A 15,241-nucleotide genomic window follows, 5' to 3' on the forward strand; every position below is an offset into this window, starting at 1 on the left:
GCAACATTCTTTGCTATGGCGTGTTTAAATACGCTATTTTATGTAGTTTTTATCAGTTTTCAGCAGTTTTTGGGAGATGTCATTTTTTGCCATTTTTGCCATACTATAGCCTTGCTTTTTTGGTCATTTTTTCAACATGCCAAATTAGGGTCGTTTTGGCCATTTTTGCAACATTCTTTGCTATGGCGTGTTTAAATACGCTATTTTATGTAGTTTTTATCAGTTTTTCAGCAGTTTTTGGGAGATGTCATTTCTTGCCATTTTTGCCATACTATAGCCTTGCTTTTATGGTCATTTTTTTCAACATGCCAAATTAGGGTCTTTTTGGCCGTTTTTGCAACATTCTTTGCTAGGGCGTGTTTAAATACGCTATTTTATGTCATTTTTATCAGTTTTCAGCAGTTTTTGGGAGATGTAATTTTTGACATTTTTGCCATACTATAGCCTTGCTGTTTTGGTCATTTTTTCGACATGCCAAATTAGGGTGTTTTTGGCCATTTTCACATCATTCTATGTTAAGGCGTGTTCTAGCAGACTATTTAATGTAGTTTTCATCAGTTTTCAGCAGTTTTTGAGAGATGTCATTTTTTGACATTTTTGCCATACTATAGCCTTGCTTTTTTGGTCATTTATTTCAACATACCAAATTAGGGTCTTTTTGTCCGTTTTTGCAACATTCTTTGCTATGGCGTGTTTAAATACACTATTTTATGTAATTTTTATCAGTTTTCAGCAGATTTTGGGAGATGTTATTTTTTTGCCATTTTTGCCATACTATAGCTTTGCTTTTTTGGTCATTTTTTCGACATGCCAAATTAGGGTCTTTTTGTCCATTTTTGCAATATTCTTTGCTATGGCGTGTTTAAATACGCTATTTCATGTAGTTTTCATCGGTTTTTAGCAGTTTTTTAGAAACGAAATTTTTTGACATTTTTGCCATACTATAGCCTTGCTTTTCCCTAATCAATTCGACATGCCAAATTAGGGTGTTTTTGGCTGTTTTTGCACCATTCTATGCTATGGCATGTCTCAGCACACTATTTTATGTTGTTCTTATCAGTTTTCAGCTGTTTTTGGGAAATGTTATTTTTTGACATTTTTGCAACACTGTAGCTGAGGCGGCTGACCGGTGCTGTGGCTGTAAGCTGGTCGGTTCCTGTCGGGGCGGCAACACCTGAATCCGTTGGTGGACAGCAGCGGTGAGGAATGCCATCAAGTTGAAGAAGGAGTCCTATCGGGCCTTCTTGGCCTGTGGGGCTCCGGAGACAGCAGACAGGTACTGACAGGCTAAGCAGAGTACAGCTACGGTGGTCGCCAAGGCGAAAACCCCGGCGTGGGAGGGTTCGGTGAGGCCATGGAGAACGACTTCCGGACAGCTTCAAAGAGGTTCTGGGCCACCATCCGGCGTCTCATGAGGGGGAAGCGGTGCTCTGTCAACACTGTGTATGGTGTGGACGGGGCGCTGCTGACCTCAATTTGGGAGAATGTGGATCAGTGAAAGGAATACTTCGAAGACCTCCTCAATCCCACTGACATGCCTTCCAGTGAGGAAGCAGGGCCTGGGTACTTGGGGGTGGGCTCTTCCATCTCTGGGGCTGAGGTTGCAGAGGTGGTCAAAAAGCTTCCTGGTGGTAGGGCCCCAGGGGTGGATGAGGTCCGCCCAGAGTTCTTTAGGGCCCTGGATGTTGTGGGGTTGTCATGGTTGACATGACTCTGCAACATTGCATGGACATCGGAGGCAGTGCCTCTGGACTGGCAGACCATGGGGGTGGTCCCTCTTTTTAAGAAGGAGGACTGGAGGGTGTGTTCCAACTATAGGGGGATCACGCTCCTCAGCCTCCCTGGTAAGGTTGAGGGTGCATGGGAGTTTGCCCAACCAGTCCACATGAGCTTTGTGGACTTAGAGAAGGCATTCGACCGTGTCCCTCGGGGATTCCTGTGGGGGATTCTCCGGGAATATGGGGTATCGGACCCCCTGATATGGGCCATCCGTTCCCTGTATGACCGGTGCTGGAGCTTGGTCCTCATTGCCGGCAGTAAGTCGGACTCATTTCTGTTGAGGCTTGGACTCCACCAGGGCTGCCATTTGTCACCGATTCTGTTCATAACTTTTATGGACAGAATTTATAAGCGCAGCCAGGGTGTTCAGGGGATCCGGTTTAGTGACCTCAGGATTGGGTCCCTGCTTTTTGCAGATTATGTAGTGTGAAGTGGCCGGAATGAGAATCAGCACCTTCAAATCCGAGGCCATGGTCCTCAGCCAGAAAAGGGTGGAGTGCCCTCTCCAGATCGGGGATGAGATCCTTCCCCAAGTGGAGGAGTTTAAGTACCTCGGGGTCTTGTTCATGAGTAAGGGAAGGATGGAGTGGGAGATCGACAGGCAGATCGGTGCAGCATCTGCAGTAATGCTGACTCTGCACCGATTGGTCGTGGTGAAGAGGGAGCTGAGCCGAAAGGCAAAGCTCTCGATTTACCGGTCGATCTTCGTTCCTACCCTCACCTATGGTCACACGCTTTGGGTAGTGACTGAAAGAACAAGATCGCGGGTACAACCGGTCGAAATGAGCTTCCTCCGTAGGGTGGCTGGGCTCTCCCTTAGAGATAGGGTGAGAAACTCGGTCATCCGGGAGGAGCTCGGATTTGAGCCACTGCTCCTCCGTGGTGAGAAGAGCCAGATGAGGTGGCTCTGGCATCTAATTAGGATGCCTCCCGGACGCCTCCCTGGTGAGGTGTTCAGGGCACGTCCCACCAGTAGAAGGCCCTGGGGAAGACCCAGAACACACTGGAGAGACTATGTCTCTTAGCTGGCCTGGGTACACCTCGGGATCCCCTGAGAAGAGCAGGATGAAGTGGCCGGGGAGAAGGATGTCTGGGCTTCCCTGCTTAGGCTGCTGCCCCCAGCGACCTGACTCTGGATAAGCGGAAGAAAATGAATGGATGGATGAGCCGTACTATAGCCTTGCTGTTTTGGTCATTTTTTCAACATGCCAATTTAGGGTCTTTTTGGCTGTTTTTGTAACATTCTATGCTACGGCGTGTCTCAGCAGACTATTTTATGTTGTTTTTATCTGTGTCATTTTTTGACATTTTTGCCATACTATAGCCTTGCTTTTTTTCAACATGCCAAATTAGGGTGTTATTGGCTGTTTTTGCATCATTCTATGCTACGGCGTGTCAAAATACGCTATTTTCTTTCGTTTTTAGCTAATTACTGCAACTGCAAATCAGAAAACAAAATCACAAACCAGCAAACACACCAGCAAAAAATAGATATATTTTTACATCATTTGGGCACTTTTGATGTCAAACTATACAATAATGTTTTTGAGCCAAGTTTGGTCATATGGACAACATATTATACTATGATGTTTTGGGGCCATTTTCGTTTTGTTTTGTTTTTTTTACAAAAAACTATACTACTACTACTACTTTTTTGCGCATGTTGATGACATACAATTTTCTGACTTTTTCATGAAATTTTTGACATCATATTTTTGACATTTCTTGCCCATTTTTGACATACAACATACGTTATACTTTGACATTCCTAGCGCATTTTTCCCACGATATACTATACTATGACATTTTTTGTGCGTTTTTGACAACATACTATAGTATGACCTTTAAATTAGATTTTTGGCAGCATATCATTGTTTTTGTTTTTTTTAGCACAGAGATACAGAGGGACTTGACAGGAGGAGGGTTGAAGTGTACACTCACCCCTTAGCTTTCCCATGAAGCGTGTCCCTCTGTTTGGCCTGTGCGGCGTGCGTGTGCATAGAGCCTGTGTTCCTCTCCGCCTCAGTCGTGGCTCCTGTGAGCTGTCCACCGTCCTCTCTGGCTCTGCAGTCCTGTACTCTCATCACGCTGTAGGCTGGCGTGTTTTCTTCCCCCTCTGAGTGTCGTCGGTAGAGACCGAGTTTGTGCTGCTCCCCCCTTACCACGGCGTCTCTGCTCTTCTCTCAGCACGAGCAATCCGTGTAGACCTGTGCTGCATTTCTTCATTAGCTGAGAGGAGAGAGGTAGAAAACCACCGCCGTGGAGCCCAGCACACCAAATAGCACTTACTGCACACAGGTGTCCTTTCAGTTCAAATCACAAACCACGTGAAAACAAAAGAAGATCTCCACAACCAGACAGCGCCGACACCAGGACCAGAAAGTGTTATTCTGTGCAGCTACAACTCCATAACACAAGAGTAAGCGCTTCTTTAATTTTTCTATTTTTATTGCATAAAACGCTTAAGTTGGTGTTAACTGGCAATTAAACTCGCCTGGTTGCAAGCAGAAAAAGAAAGAAAAAAAAAAAAAACAATGTATAGAGCCATTAAAAATGAATTTACAATAACGTGGTCTTGATGAAGCGTAAGTTGTGTGGCCCTGGAGTGAGACTTTTCTGAGATATTAATTCATCCACGTCATCTACTCTATGTTTAAAATGATATTTTACGGTATTAACATTGAGCCATGTCTGCACTATTGCTGAGTATTTTGAAAAACATATTTGCTAATTTCTATGCAGGACATTTCTACTTCAAATCAATTAAAGCTGCAAGCAGTGATGAAAGGGCCCTCGCATCCCCATGTATGGCGGGGTACTGGTGAACTCCAAAAAAGTGAAAGTGCTCTTTCATTTCTGTGAAAGTCTCATAATGCATGCAGATGGTTTGGACCCTGGAGTAAGATATTTCACACAATGTAGTACTTCCAGCCCTCATTAGATGGCACTGGAGGACACATAAATTCCACATCATCTTGGTGTAAATCAGTTGTAGAACAAACCATGAAAATTTCATGCAAATTAATTAATCAATTAATTTTCGAACAAAAAAAAACTATTTGGAATGTTGCGTTTCAACCTCATCCAGGGCTGGTACGTTTAACAGGCCATTTCCCAGAGAAGACTCTGAAGCACAACTTAAAATACAGTTGAAATGTCTAAAGGTTTAGCTCCGTTGGTTAGAGGGCTTACCTGCAATCTATGAGTTCACTAGTTTGTACTCACAGAGGGAAAGGTGAATTTTCCAAGCAGCTGTCCTAACCAGAGATAAAAAATGAAATAAAAAAAAAAAAGTTGGCATATAGTATGTCATCAAAAACATAAAAAAGTCAGAGTATGGCATCCAAAGCAAAGAGCTATTTTCATGGTAAGAAACGGGTGAAGCGTCAGATGCATTGGCTTGGTCTATTAAAACACTTATTCATAAACCATGACATTGCAAGTGGGGGGGTTCCTTAGTCCAAAACTGTGATTTGTGATAATGGGCTTTATAACAATTAATAATTAATAATTAATAATAATATTGTGTCTGCTTTTATGTTGATGATGTAAGGTGACCTTGAGTGTCAAGAAAGGCGCCTATAAATAAAATGCATTATTATTATTATAAATAAAACTGACTTGAAATTGACTTTATAAGACATAAACAACCCCTGCAAATCACAAGCCCCTGAACAAAACCTCATGCTACCAAATTAATCTACTCATAAATTAGGCCTGCTCTACTGAGTGTATCAAAGAATTTAGAGCCTACTTTAAATCCAACTTTAACTTATTTACAAGCTTTAGCTCAATAATCATGATAATGAGGTTATGATCCAATATTACTCACGAAAAGAAAAAACATAAACCATGTTAATTCAAATCCTATTTAGAAAGTGGCAATTGGGGTACCTTTTTTACACACTTGGAAAGCAGATGATGAAGGATTGGGAAGCTGAAGCTCAGGTGGTGAAGTGTGTCAGCCATTAAAAATAGGGTTGATCATTCAGGCTGTAGCTCCTCGTGTCCTTATGTCAAGGTGTCCTTGAGCAAGACGCTGAGCTCCAAATGGCTCCTGATGTGTTTATATATCTGAATAAAAATTCAAAAAAATATGACAAAAAGCATCTTGTGGGTAGAAGGCACAACAACAACCAGCAGAATAGTATAGATTAAAGCCAATTTCTACTCCATTAATTTTAGTATTCTTCAAAAATTTTATTGAACAAAAGTATTTCAATTCTTATCACATCGTCGGTGATACAGTACCATAGTTTGATCTCAGCGATTCATATATGCACCTCATCTTATTTTGAATATATACATACAGTGGAGACAAGAATTAAATAACAATGCTCAATAACATTCAGATATATCATATAAAAGCTGAGGACCCCGTGATCAACAACACTTCCATTGGTAAACAAATGCACAAAGAAAAAGAGAACAGAAAAGAAAAACTGTTTGGTAGAACTAGAAGTTTTTTTTCATTATAGACCAGATGGGTTTATTTGGTTTCCTGACAGTAAAAGATGACTGTTATTATAAATTGACCATTTGTTGAGCCCCAACTCCTCAGTTCCGGTTGCTGGGCTTGTCTAAAGCTCCGGTCTTCTGCAACACATCCAGTTTATAAATGTGGTTAGCTAATTTATGATGTGCTCCATGGTCTTGGCAGCTACACTCAGTTTCTTATGTAGGCAGTAAGATAGTTAGCTGGGCATGCTAACTATTATAATATAAGCAGATAAACACACCATTTAATCCATTTTTTATACAAGCTTTCAGTTTTGGAAAAGCTTTGAACATACCAAAGTCTTTGCGTTAAAGTTAAAGGGGTAGGTTTGTTTTTTTTTTGAAGTGGGGTTGTATGGGGTATACAGACAGTGCATTTACCCACAGTTCATGTCAGTCAGCATGCCCACACTTAGGAGAAGCAGGCTGGATACCAGCACAAAAGCAAAGCAATGTACTACGGTTAATGGCCTCTGCAATAAAACGTATTTTAGCCACTTCAAAAAAAATCACTACGAGTTTAAGTACATCAAAATTATTTAGAACACTTAACCTCTTGGTCAGCAATTTCCAGTTGGAAAATTAAACTGTTAAATCCCAGTCTTTAAAGCCAGACTGTGTGTTTATGTTTTTGTGTTTGGCATTTTAAAGGATTAGTTCAGATTCACCAAAGTTAGTCGATAACACAAACTGACAACTGATCAAGGTAGCAGTACACCAGCAACTCCCATGTTCAGGGAGCTAAAATAACCGTTTTTGTCAACAGATTCTGGTGGCTTTACAAGAGCACAGATGGAAAGCTGAAGCGTTTAACAGCTTCCACGTCAGAACTGGCTGTCTGACAAAATGGTAAAGCGCTTAAAATACTCTCAAGATAACAAACACTTTAACAGATATTGATCTTTGTAGGTGGGACTTTTATTTAAGTAGCTAAATACCTTTAGTTGCTGACCCCCATCCACAGCAGTACATTGCTTTGCTTCCGTTTTGGACTTTAGCCTGCTTCTCCAAACTGGGGGCGTGCCGACTAACATCTGCTGTAGGCAATACGTATAAGTACCCCATAAAACCCCAATTAAAAACAACTAAACTATCCCTTTAAATGCTTAATAGACAGATTTGTCGTGCCTTGTTATGGTTGATAAACTACGATTATGGGTGCTGAGATATTGTTGGACAACTGATGTTCAGGGGAGGGGCAGGCAAATGGTCATTATCTCCACCTTGTGAATTTATTGTTGGACTTATTTCATTAATAGGTTTAATAACTAGTAAGTATTTCCAAATTATTAACTGACTTATGAATGACTATTTCTGATTTATTTAGAGTTGAGCTCAGGGTCATCCCTCTTTAGTAAAGTTAAACATTGAGGTCTCCGTCTAAATTGTGTCTTTTAGGGTATAATAACACTTTTCTTGCAAAATTTCACAAAGATTCAAAGATATACTTATCTTTGACAAATACTACACCAGAATAGGTACTCTTTTATATCTGTAATCATTCGCAGGAGTAGATCAAGTGTAGTCACACAAAAGTGTTACCAAAAAAGATTCTTATTTTTTTAATTCTAATTCTTCAGTCAGTATCCTCATGTAGCTACAGACACATACTGGAGAACAGAAGAGGAACATGTTCAATGTGAGAAAATATAAAGCATGAGCCGAGCTGGCAATGAATGCCAAGTATGGTGAGTGCAGTGCAGACCTGGAGCCAGTAGCATGGATACAGGGTGGCACATTTGGTTACATTGATAAACATTCGAACTCTACAGGATATCAGAGGTCTCCCCTATTGCATTAATGCTCCCCTTGTTGCCTTTTAGAAATATTACAGGAAGTATTGTACCAGATTATTACTAATCACTACTACTAATGACTGGGCCTGCGGACTGGAGACAGAAACGATCTGAAAAGTGACAGAAGACACAAATTCAAAAGGGAAGAGAAATCATGTAGAGGAATGATGGAAATCAGGAGAAAAAGGCAAAAGAGTGATTCTGGTCACTTTGTGAAGTCACTGTATGAAAGAGCAATGATTCAAACCTCAAGAGAGGAATTTAAATTATCTTTAAAAAACAAAAGTTAACTCAGGAACATGCTTATTTTTTTAAAAATAAACAAACAAAATAAAGCAATGGCCAGAAATTTTACAGGTAAGGTCCCTCAGAGGTTTGCATCCTCTTTGAAGTGTTAAATGTCTGTCTTCCTGCGTGGATTAAGAGCAATGGTGTAACCTACAATGTGCGTGGTAGTAAATGAACATTATACATGACATCAGAAGGACAGCTCGACCCCCAACAAGGCCTCAGGCGTTCTGTTAGCAGCAGATGTGGTCACTGCACAAGTTAGCGTACCCAAGAGACAGAGGCTTATTGTGCACTGTGCTGTACATGAAGGATGTAGCTGGGTATTTGCTGACACAGTGCTCGCCGTCTTGCTCGGTTGCGGAGCTAGAAAGAGTTTCACCTGACCGCCACTGGAGGGCGACAGATCAAACTGGATGTAGTACAGACGCCACAGCGAGAGGGTCCAGAGCTAAGGCTTGAGTTAAGACAGTTAGGGGGTGGCATTAGTATAATGCGTGTATGAAGAGAGCGTGTTTGTGTGTGTGAAATCCAGTGTAGGTGTGAGGATGTGTGAATCACAGCAGCGCTTTCACCAGGTACAGCTTCTCTCCATGTTCGCTTGTGAAGATGGGGGCTTTCTTGTAGTGCTCAACTAATTCATCGATGGATGTGAACTTGCGCTGGCCGATGCAGTACACTCCTTCTAACTGCTGCACTTTAAAGTGCTTGTTCTTACCGGCCGCCTTCAGAGACACAGAGAAATCATTGGGCTGAAAGTAAAAAGGGAGACAGTTATTGATGTGATCAGAAATTGAGAGGAAGACAGAAAAACACATGCAACAGAAATTACAGACAGACTGCTTTGCTCCAGCAGGTGGCAGTATTCTCACATTTAAAGATCTGGACCGAACATTTATTAAACTGCAGCATGTGATATTTTGGGCTTGGAAGATAAAAGCTTAAAATCCTTTATTACTTCTGTTCCAAAACTTTAAAATTACAGCAGCTTATAGACACATGTCTAACTTAAAAATACTAAATTTGGAGAGCTCAAGCTCCAGATTCTCATAAAAGTTCCCTTTTGAGTCTAAGATCTTATAGCAGGTTTTCTACGGGCAGATCCCCGTTTTGTTAATCACATGATGTACATGTGGATGACGCAAAGTCCAACCAGTGGCTTCACAGTATTCAACTGGTCAACAGGTGCCAGCAACATATGCAGCGATTTTTGTCTCCACTAGGGTTTAGAAATAAGATGGTATAAACTGTGCGACGTTAGAAACGTGCCCGCCAGTAGAGATTTGGCAATATTGTTTCTACTGTAGAAGCTTTTTTTGGGCAGGGTGTGTAAAAACTTAGGGCTAGATTCTTGTATGATTGCATGATTACATGATTGCATGATTGCATGAGTTCATGATTGTGTGATTTTTGCATGATCTTGTGACTCCAGCAGCCTCAAGAGATAATATTATTTGGAAAGACATGGAGGAGAGTTGCAAATATAGAAACCTAAATCACTTAGAAATGATTTTTTTTGGGAAACTTGAAGCTTTCATTTTTAAATAACTTTAGTTCTGTTGTTTCATTTTTTTTAACTTGTGTTGTCTACAGTTTATATATATTTTCATTATATTGCTGTTTTGCAAATTAATAACTGAAGAAAAATGAAAGCCAGACATGTTTTGGTAGAACAGAATCACAAAGAAAATGTAAGGATTTTTTAAAGAGTGGTCTGTAAGGCAGATGTAGATTTAATTCTTGAGTCTGATTGGTTCTTTCTGCTCTGGACATATATGCAAATACTAAAAATATAATCACTTAAAAGCTGCTTTAAAAGGTTACTGTCACACTCTGTTGTACAATGAGTCGCATGATAATGTGTCAAACCTTCGACTTTCAGTAAAAAACATTTTTACTATAAGTTATTATTAACTACATTTTCAAATGCAGATCTCTCAGCTTCTACAATAATAAATTAACCCTCCTCTTCTGACTCATTTGAGTTTCTCTCAGCTTTCCGCATGCATAGCTACCTTGACATCACCCCACAGACTCACCGATGACTCGCTGTCTCGTACCAGGAAGTCACCCTCCTCTCCTCTTTCATTAAGTATACACTCAGCCTGGTGTCTGGTGATGTTGCCGTAGTACCAATCCCTCCCAGCGAACTTCCCAGAGCGTGCCGGTGCCAAGAAGCGGTTCTGCGGGGAGCTCGACATAGAGGAGGGCAGGCCGGGCCGCTCATCCAGCACCACCACATAGTTTTTAGGCACAAGGCCTACCATGCCACGTGAGTTCTTACACCTCCACCACTCCGGGTCGTTCTCAGGCTTCTCCACCACTTCCATGACCTCTCCCTTCTCAAAGTTCAGCTCCTCCTCTGTAACAGAACTGAAGGGGTAGAGCGTTTGAACCAAGTGAAGCACTGCGCCACGGCCACCTGCACGCCCGTTGGCCAACAAAGTCCCTTGAGATCCTCCGTGGTAGCCCTGTGAGGAATCGCCATCCTCTCTGTCATCGGCCCCACTGAGCTCCTCCAGGACGTAATTGGAAGGAAACCAGCCCACGCGGCCCGCCTGACTGCCCCTCCACCAGCCGTCACTGCACTTCTCCATCACGACGACCCTTGAGCCCTTGACCAGGGTCAGCTCGTCATCCCTCTCTGCTGTGTAGGCAAACTTGACCACGGCGGGGATGTTGAGGTCATAGATCCTTTCAGCAGCTCCTCCTCCGCCCCCGCTGCCATTGGAGGGGTACTCTGTGTCTGAGCTTGGCGTTGGGGAAGCATCACGAGCACTTGTCTTCCTCTTAGTTTTTCCCAAACCTGTAGCATTAACAGAAACATTTTTTTCTTCTCATCTGCTTTAAGTTTACTTTAAAGCTGCATTCATTGATTTATAAACAAAACGTTGACATATCATCACCATGTAACTTGATACAGCAAAAGTGTTTGTTAACAGCTGCTTATTTACATGTTCAACAGACTAGGAGCAACATTTGCATTCATTTGGGATCATGTTTGTGAATGTTAAGTCCAACACTCTCTCTCTTTAGGTCTGTTTTGCTCTCCTAAATGCTTCACTATGACCACCAGCTGGACACTAACATTGTCTGCCCTTTGGTGCTAGAAGCATAGTAGTAAACAGTAGGATTATCAAAGATTTTGAAAACAGCTGCCTGATGAAAATGTAGAGTGAAACAACAATGTTGCAGGCCCTTAAAGTATAGTTCTGTTTTTTCTGAAGGGGGCTGTGTGAGGTATTAATCCATTGTCAGTGTACTTCCTACACTAGATGGCGGTCGGCATGCCTCCAGTTTGGAAGAGCAGGTTATGGATGAGTACCCCATACATTCAGTCTGAACTATCCCTTTAAACTTTAAACGTACGATCCAAACACATTAAGGCAGTGGTGAGAGGCTGTGAAGACTGAAAGCAGGGAGAGGCCGGAGCTCCGCGGGGAGAGGAGGCAGTTGAGGTCAGCAGGAAACTAATTGAGGCTGCAAGTTGCACTCATGGGCCCTAAGAAGCACGAAAACTACTTTAGAAATAGAGGATACAGGATATCCTATGAGAAGCCTCAGCGGTGAAGGACAGATCAATACTCCTGATAATAGAATTAACACAAAGGTGCAAACATTCACTCGCACTGAGCGCCCCGTGTCCTTTTTCTCGTACACAATGAAAATGAAAGCTTGTTATCTAGTTGGTATTCTGTCGACACCATCTTCACGCAGTATACACATCTATACTAATCAAAAGGCTGAAAATAGGTGGTGTAGACAGGGAATGAAAAGTGGAGCAGGCACCATGGGCTTGATAATGACAAGCATATCCAGGATCAAAGTCTGCTCCTGTCTTACCTGTCTCTGACTTTCTCATCCGTGTACTTTCAAAGACGTCTTTAAACACGTGTTTGCACACTTCAATAAGACCTTAAGTTTCTAAAGTCTCTCAGCTGAACATAACCAAGGAGGTCTCCTCTTCAAATTCAAGTTGAAATCATAATGATTCACTATGTGCTCAACAACATTTAAACCATTCACTTCACAGCTGAGGCTCATGTGTGGCGCTAATAACTGGAGTGAGTTTCTTGACAGCTAATCACCCAGTTCCCCCCACCGAGCCTGCTGAAATGCCATAGAAATGTCATTGCCGAATACAACATTTACATTGTTTGGGAAAACTGCAAGGTTCACACAGAGTAGCATGAAACTTGTTGGCAGAGGGGGAGAGGGAGAGGAGGAGAGCTGTGAAGAAAGAAGAGGAGTCCCTTGGCAGCTGTTTCTCACACAAACAGTAGACCGAGCACATCAGAGGCCACAGCTGACAAAAACGCAAAGAAGAAGGATGAGGCAGGAATATCAAGCAGATCATGTTTATGGATAGTGTGTATCCTACATATCCGATAGCTGTGTGTATATATGTGCGAGTGATTCTCTATCTCCTGCCTGTGCATCAAAGACAAAGGTTGACTTTTGGGCCTACTTCAGGTGTTCCCTTGGGAAAAGTAAAACAGAGTGTCGCTGCCACGGGGAAAAGAAAAGAAACACACAAGAAGGCAGCAAACTCACACTCACTCAAGCAAAGCGAAAACACTTTAACACGCACACACACACGCACACCTTTCTTCTTCTTCACTCATTTCCACTTCAAGGCACTGGCCTGCTGGTTAGAGCAGCAGCAGGCTATATTCCCTCCTCCCACACATTCACTCCCAACCTGCACCTACCACTTCATCTTGTGGAGGGAGACTGGATTTTCAAGCCCGGAGGACTTCAACTCAGAGGGAAGTGAGTTGATGAAAGCCTCGATGACTGCATGTTGCAGCATATTGCTTCACTACGTCGCTTACAGTGGAGGGGAGTTGTGTAAGTTATTGTAATAAATGAGTCCATATGATACCAAACCACCCATCAGGCGCATTTAAGTGTGTAGAGTAATGAAAAAGCACAACCATGCCTCTAAATGAAGAGTCAGCACTGTGTCAGCGAGTGCTGTGACTGTGCTTTGAGTGAATTAGAGAGAGCTGTGTGACCCGTTGAATAACTCCGGCAGTGTTGCTCTGATCTCAATATTCCACAAGTGCCACAGGGTGATAATCTAATGTGCAAAACCGGTAAAACTGGCCAAAAGGCTTGAGGAAACAAATAACATTAAACTGGAACTAGAGACCATGCTGTGATAAGTCAACACAACCATAATAGAGCAGTGTGCAACTTGAAATGAATGTGGGCCTGGGGGGGGGGGGGCTAACAGGGATGTATTAAGAGAACTAGACACATTGTTGAGTGCGATGTGGGTGATCTGATGATGAAGCCGGGTGAAAGGTGACCAAAGATATGTGAACCAGATTTAATGGCTATGAGCGCAGAGTCAAAGAGAATGAAATCAGAACAACACCTTCTGGGTTGTCAAAAAAAGCTCCTGTGCAGCTTAAAGTAAGATTTCTCTCAGTAGGGTTACGATAATTTTAATCTGTATATATGACAATATATCAAGCCTTGGACGGTTAATTAGACTGATAAAAGAGCTGTTTTGAAATAACGAATGCTAGTCATTACAATTTGGATTCATAGGTATTAACATTTTTTTTCTATAGAGTCCACATGTATAAAAGCACTGATGTAAGTACTCTAGGACAACTTGTTTAATGTTACTAATGTTTCCCTTTGCTGATGATCACAATGTAAATTGAGCTCTTCAGCCAAAGTGCCTACTAACTCCACGTTACCATTAATCTCCGATGGTTCTATTTTCTTCCTGCTAAGATAAAATTAGTAAAGGTAATACTGTCATAACCACGGTTTAATTAAAACTAAAAATACCGCCATGCACAAGTCAAGCTGCACTTACAGTTAACATCCATGTCTGTGAAAACATGGATGCTTCACTCACATCTCCCCCGGCAGCACAGAAGGTCTATACAATCAGCACAGTTTCACTGTGGACACCCAAGATTAGTGTCACCAGTTCAGTATCTGACCAAATGTCTCCCCTTCTGTTCCTGACTTATGACGCTGAGTAATGGCCAACAAAGTGTTTTTGGCAGAATATAATGGTGTCAGAGTTGGATAAAAAATGTCAGAACTTCATCATGTTATCCTATAAGACATTTGTGTAAAATCTGAGCATATGAATTCTTGAGTTTATGACCAAAAACATGTTAACATTAACCTTTGACCTTCGACCACAAGATTACAATCAGTTCGTTCTTGAGTCCAAGTGGACGTTTGTGCCAAATTTAAGACAATTCCCCCTGAGGCTGTATTCAGATATTGTGTTCACGAAAATGAAACGAAAGCAAGATCACAGTGACTTTGACCTTTAAACACCAACTTCTAATCAGATCATCCTTGAGTCCACTCAAAAGTTTGTACCAAATTTGAAAATAAATCCCTGAAGCTGTTCTTGGGATATTGCTTTCATAAGAATGAGACTGGATTTGTTTTGGAAAATGAGACTTGTTATATAGCAATATCATTGTGACAAAATTTGGTAGGTAAATGCAAGATGGGTGCAGCGTTTGTGATATTTGACTTAACTTTAACCCCAGCATGTGACTTAAATGTTAGTTATTTATTTATTTTAAATCTATTTTGGTCAATTCCTTGAGGGAATTAATTACAGATGCCCAGCCCTACTCATGTATGAATATCAACAATGAAACCCTAAAACCTGCCAGGGCCTCAGCTCTGTAGAGACCATGTATAGTGAGAGGATTTAAAGGCTCCAACAGAAATCTGAGCTCTTGTTGAGAGCTTTCTGACTGAGCTACTGTAGACCACATATTGTGCTTTACACAGCTGTGCAGTATTGCCTCCTTCGCAGCTTGTTTGAGCAGGAAATGGTGCTATTTCACTCTACACTTGCAATAACTATACTCATTAGAAAGCACTGA

At 41.8% G+C, this 15,241-nt stretch overlaps 2 protein-coding genes across 2 annotated transcripts in view; both read right to left on the bottom strand.

Annotated features, from left to right (window-relative positions):
* The window catches only part of LOC121949154 (otospiralin), a 36,493-nt gene extending 31,411 nt beyond the window's left edge, over positions 1 to 5,082 (bottom strand). Inside the window, exon 1 of the mRNA XM_088083877.1 lies at positions 3,721 to 5,082. The gene's annotated coding sequence lies outside the window, so the exon portion shown is untranslated. The remainder of the gene's footprint in view (positions 1 to 3,720) is intronic.
* Positions 5,083 to 5,958: 876 nt separating this feature from the next.
* The window catches only part of nck2a (NCK adaptor protein 2a), a 49,543-nt gene continuing 40,260 nt past the window's right edge, over positions 5,959 to 15,241 (bottom strand). The window contains exons 3-4 of the mRNA XM_042494816.2: positions 10,400 to 11,166; positions 5,959 to 9,112 (exon numbers count right to left, since the gene is read on the bottom strand). Coding sequence (XP_042350750.1) covers positions 8,918 to 9,112; positions 10,400 to 11,166 — 962 coding nt within the window. The 3' untranslated portion in view covers positions 5,959 to 8,917. The remainder of the gene's footprint in view (positions 9,113 to 10,399; positions 11,167 to 15,241) is intronic.

This window comes from Plectropomus leopardus, chromosome 10 (assembly GCF_026936395.1).
Source record: "Plectropomus leopardus strain MGB_pleo_1.0 chromosome 10, ASM2693639v1, whole genome shotgun sequence".
Taxonomy (NCBI): domain Eukaryota; kingdom Metazoa; phylum Chordata; class Actinopteri; order Perciformes; family Serranidae; genus Plectropomus; species Plectropomus leopardus.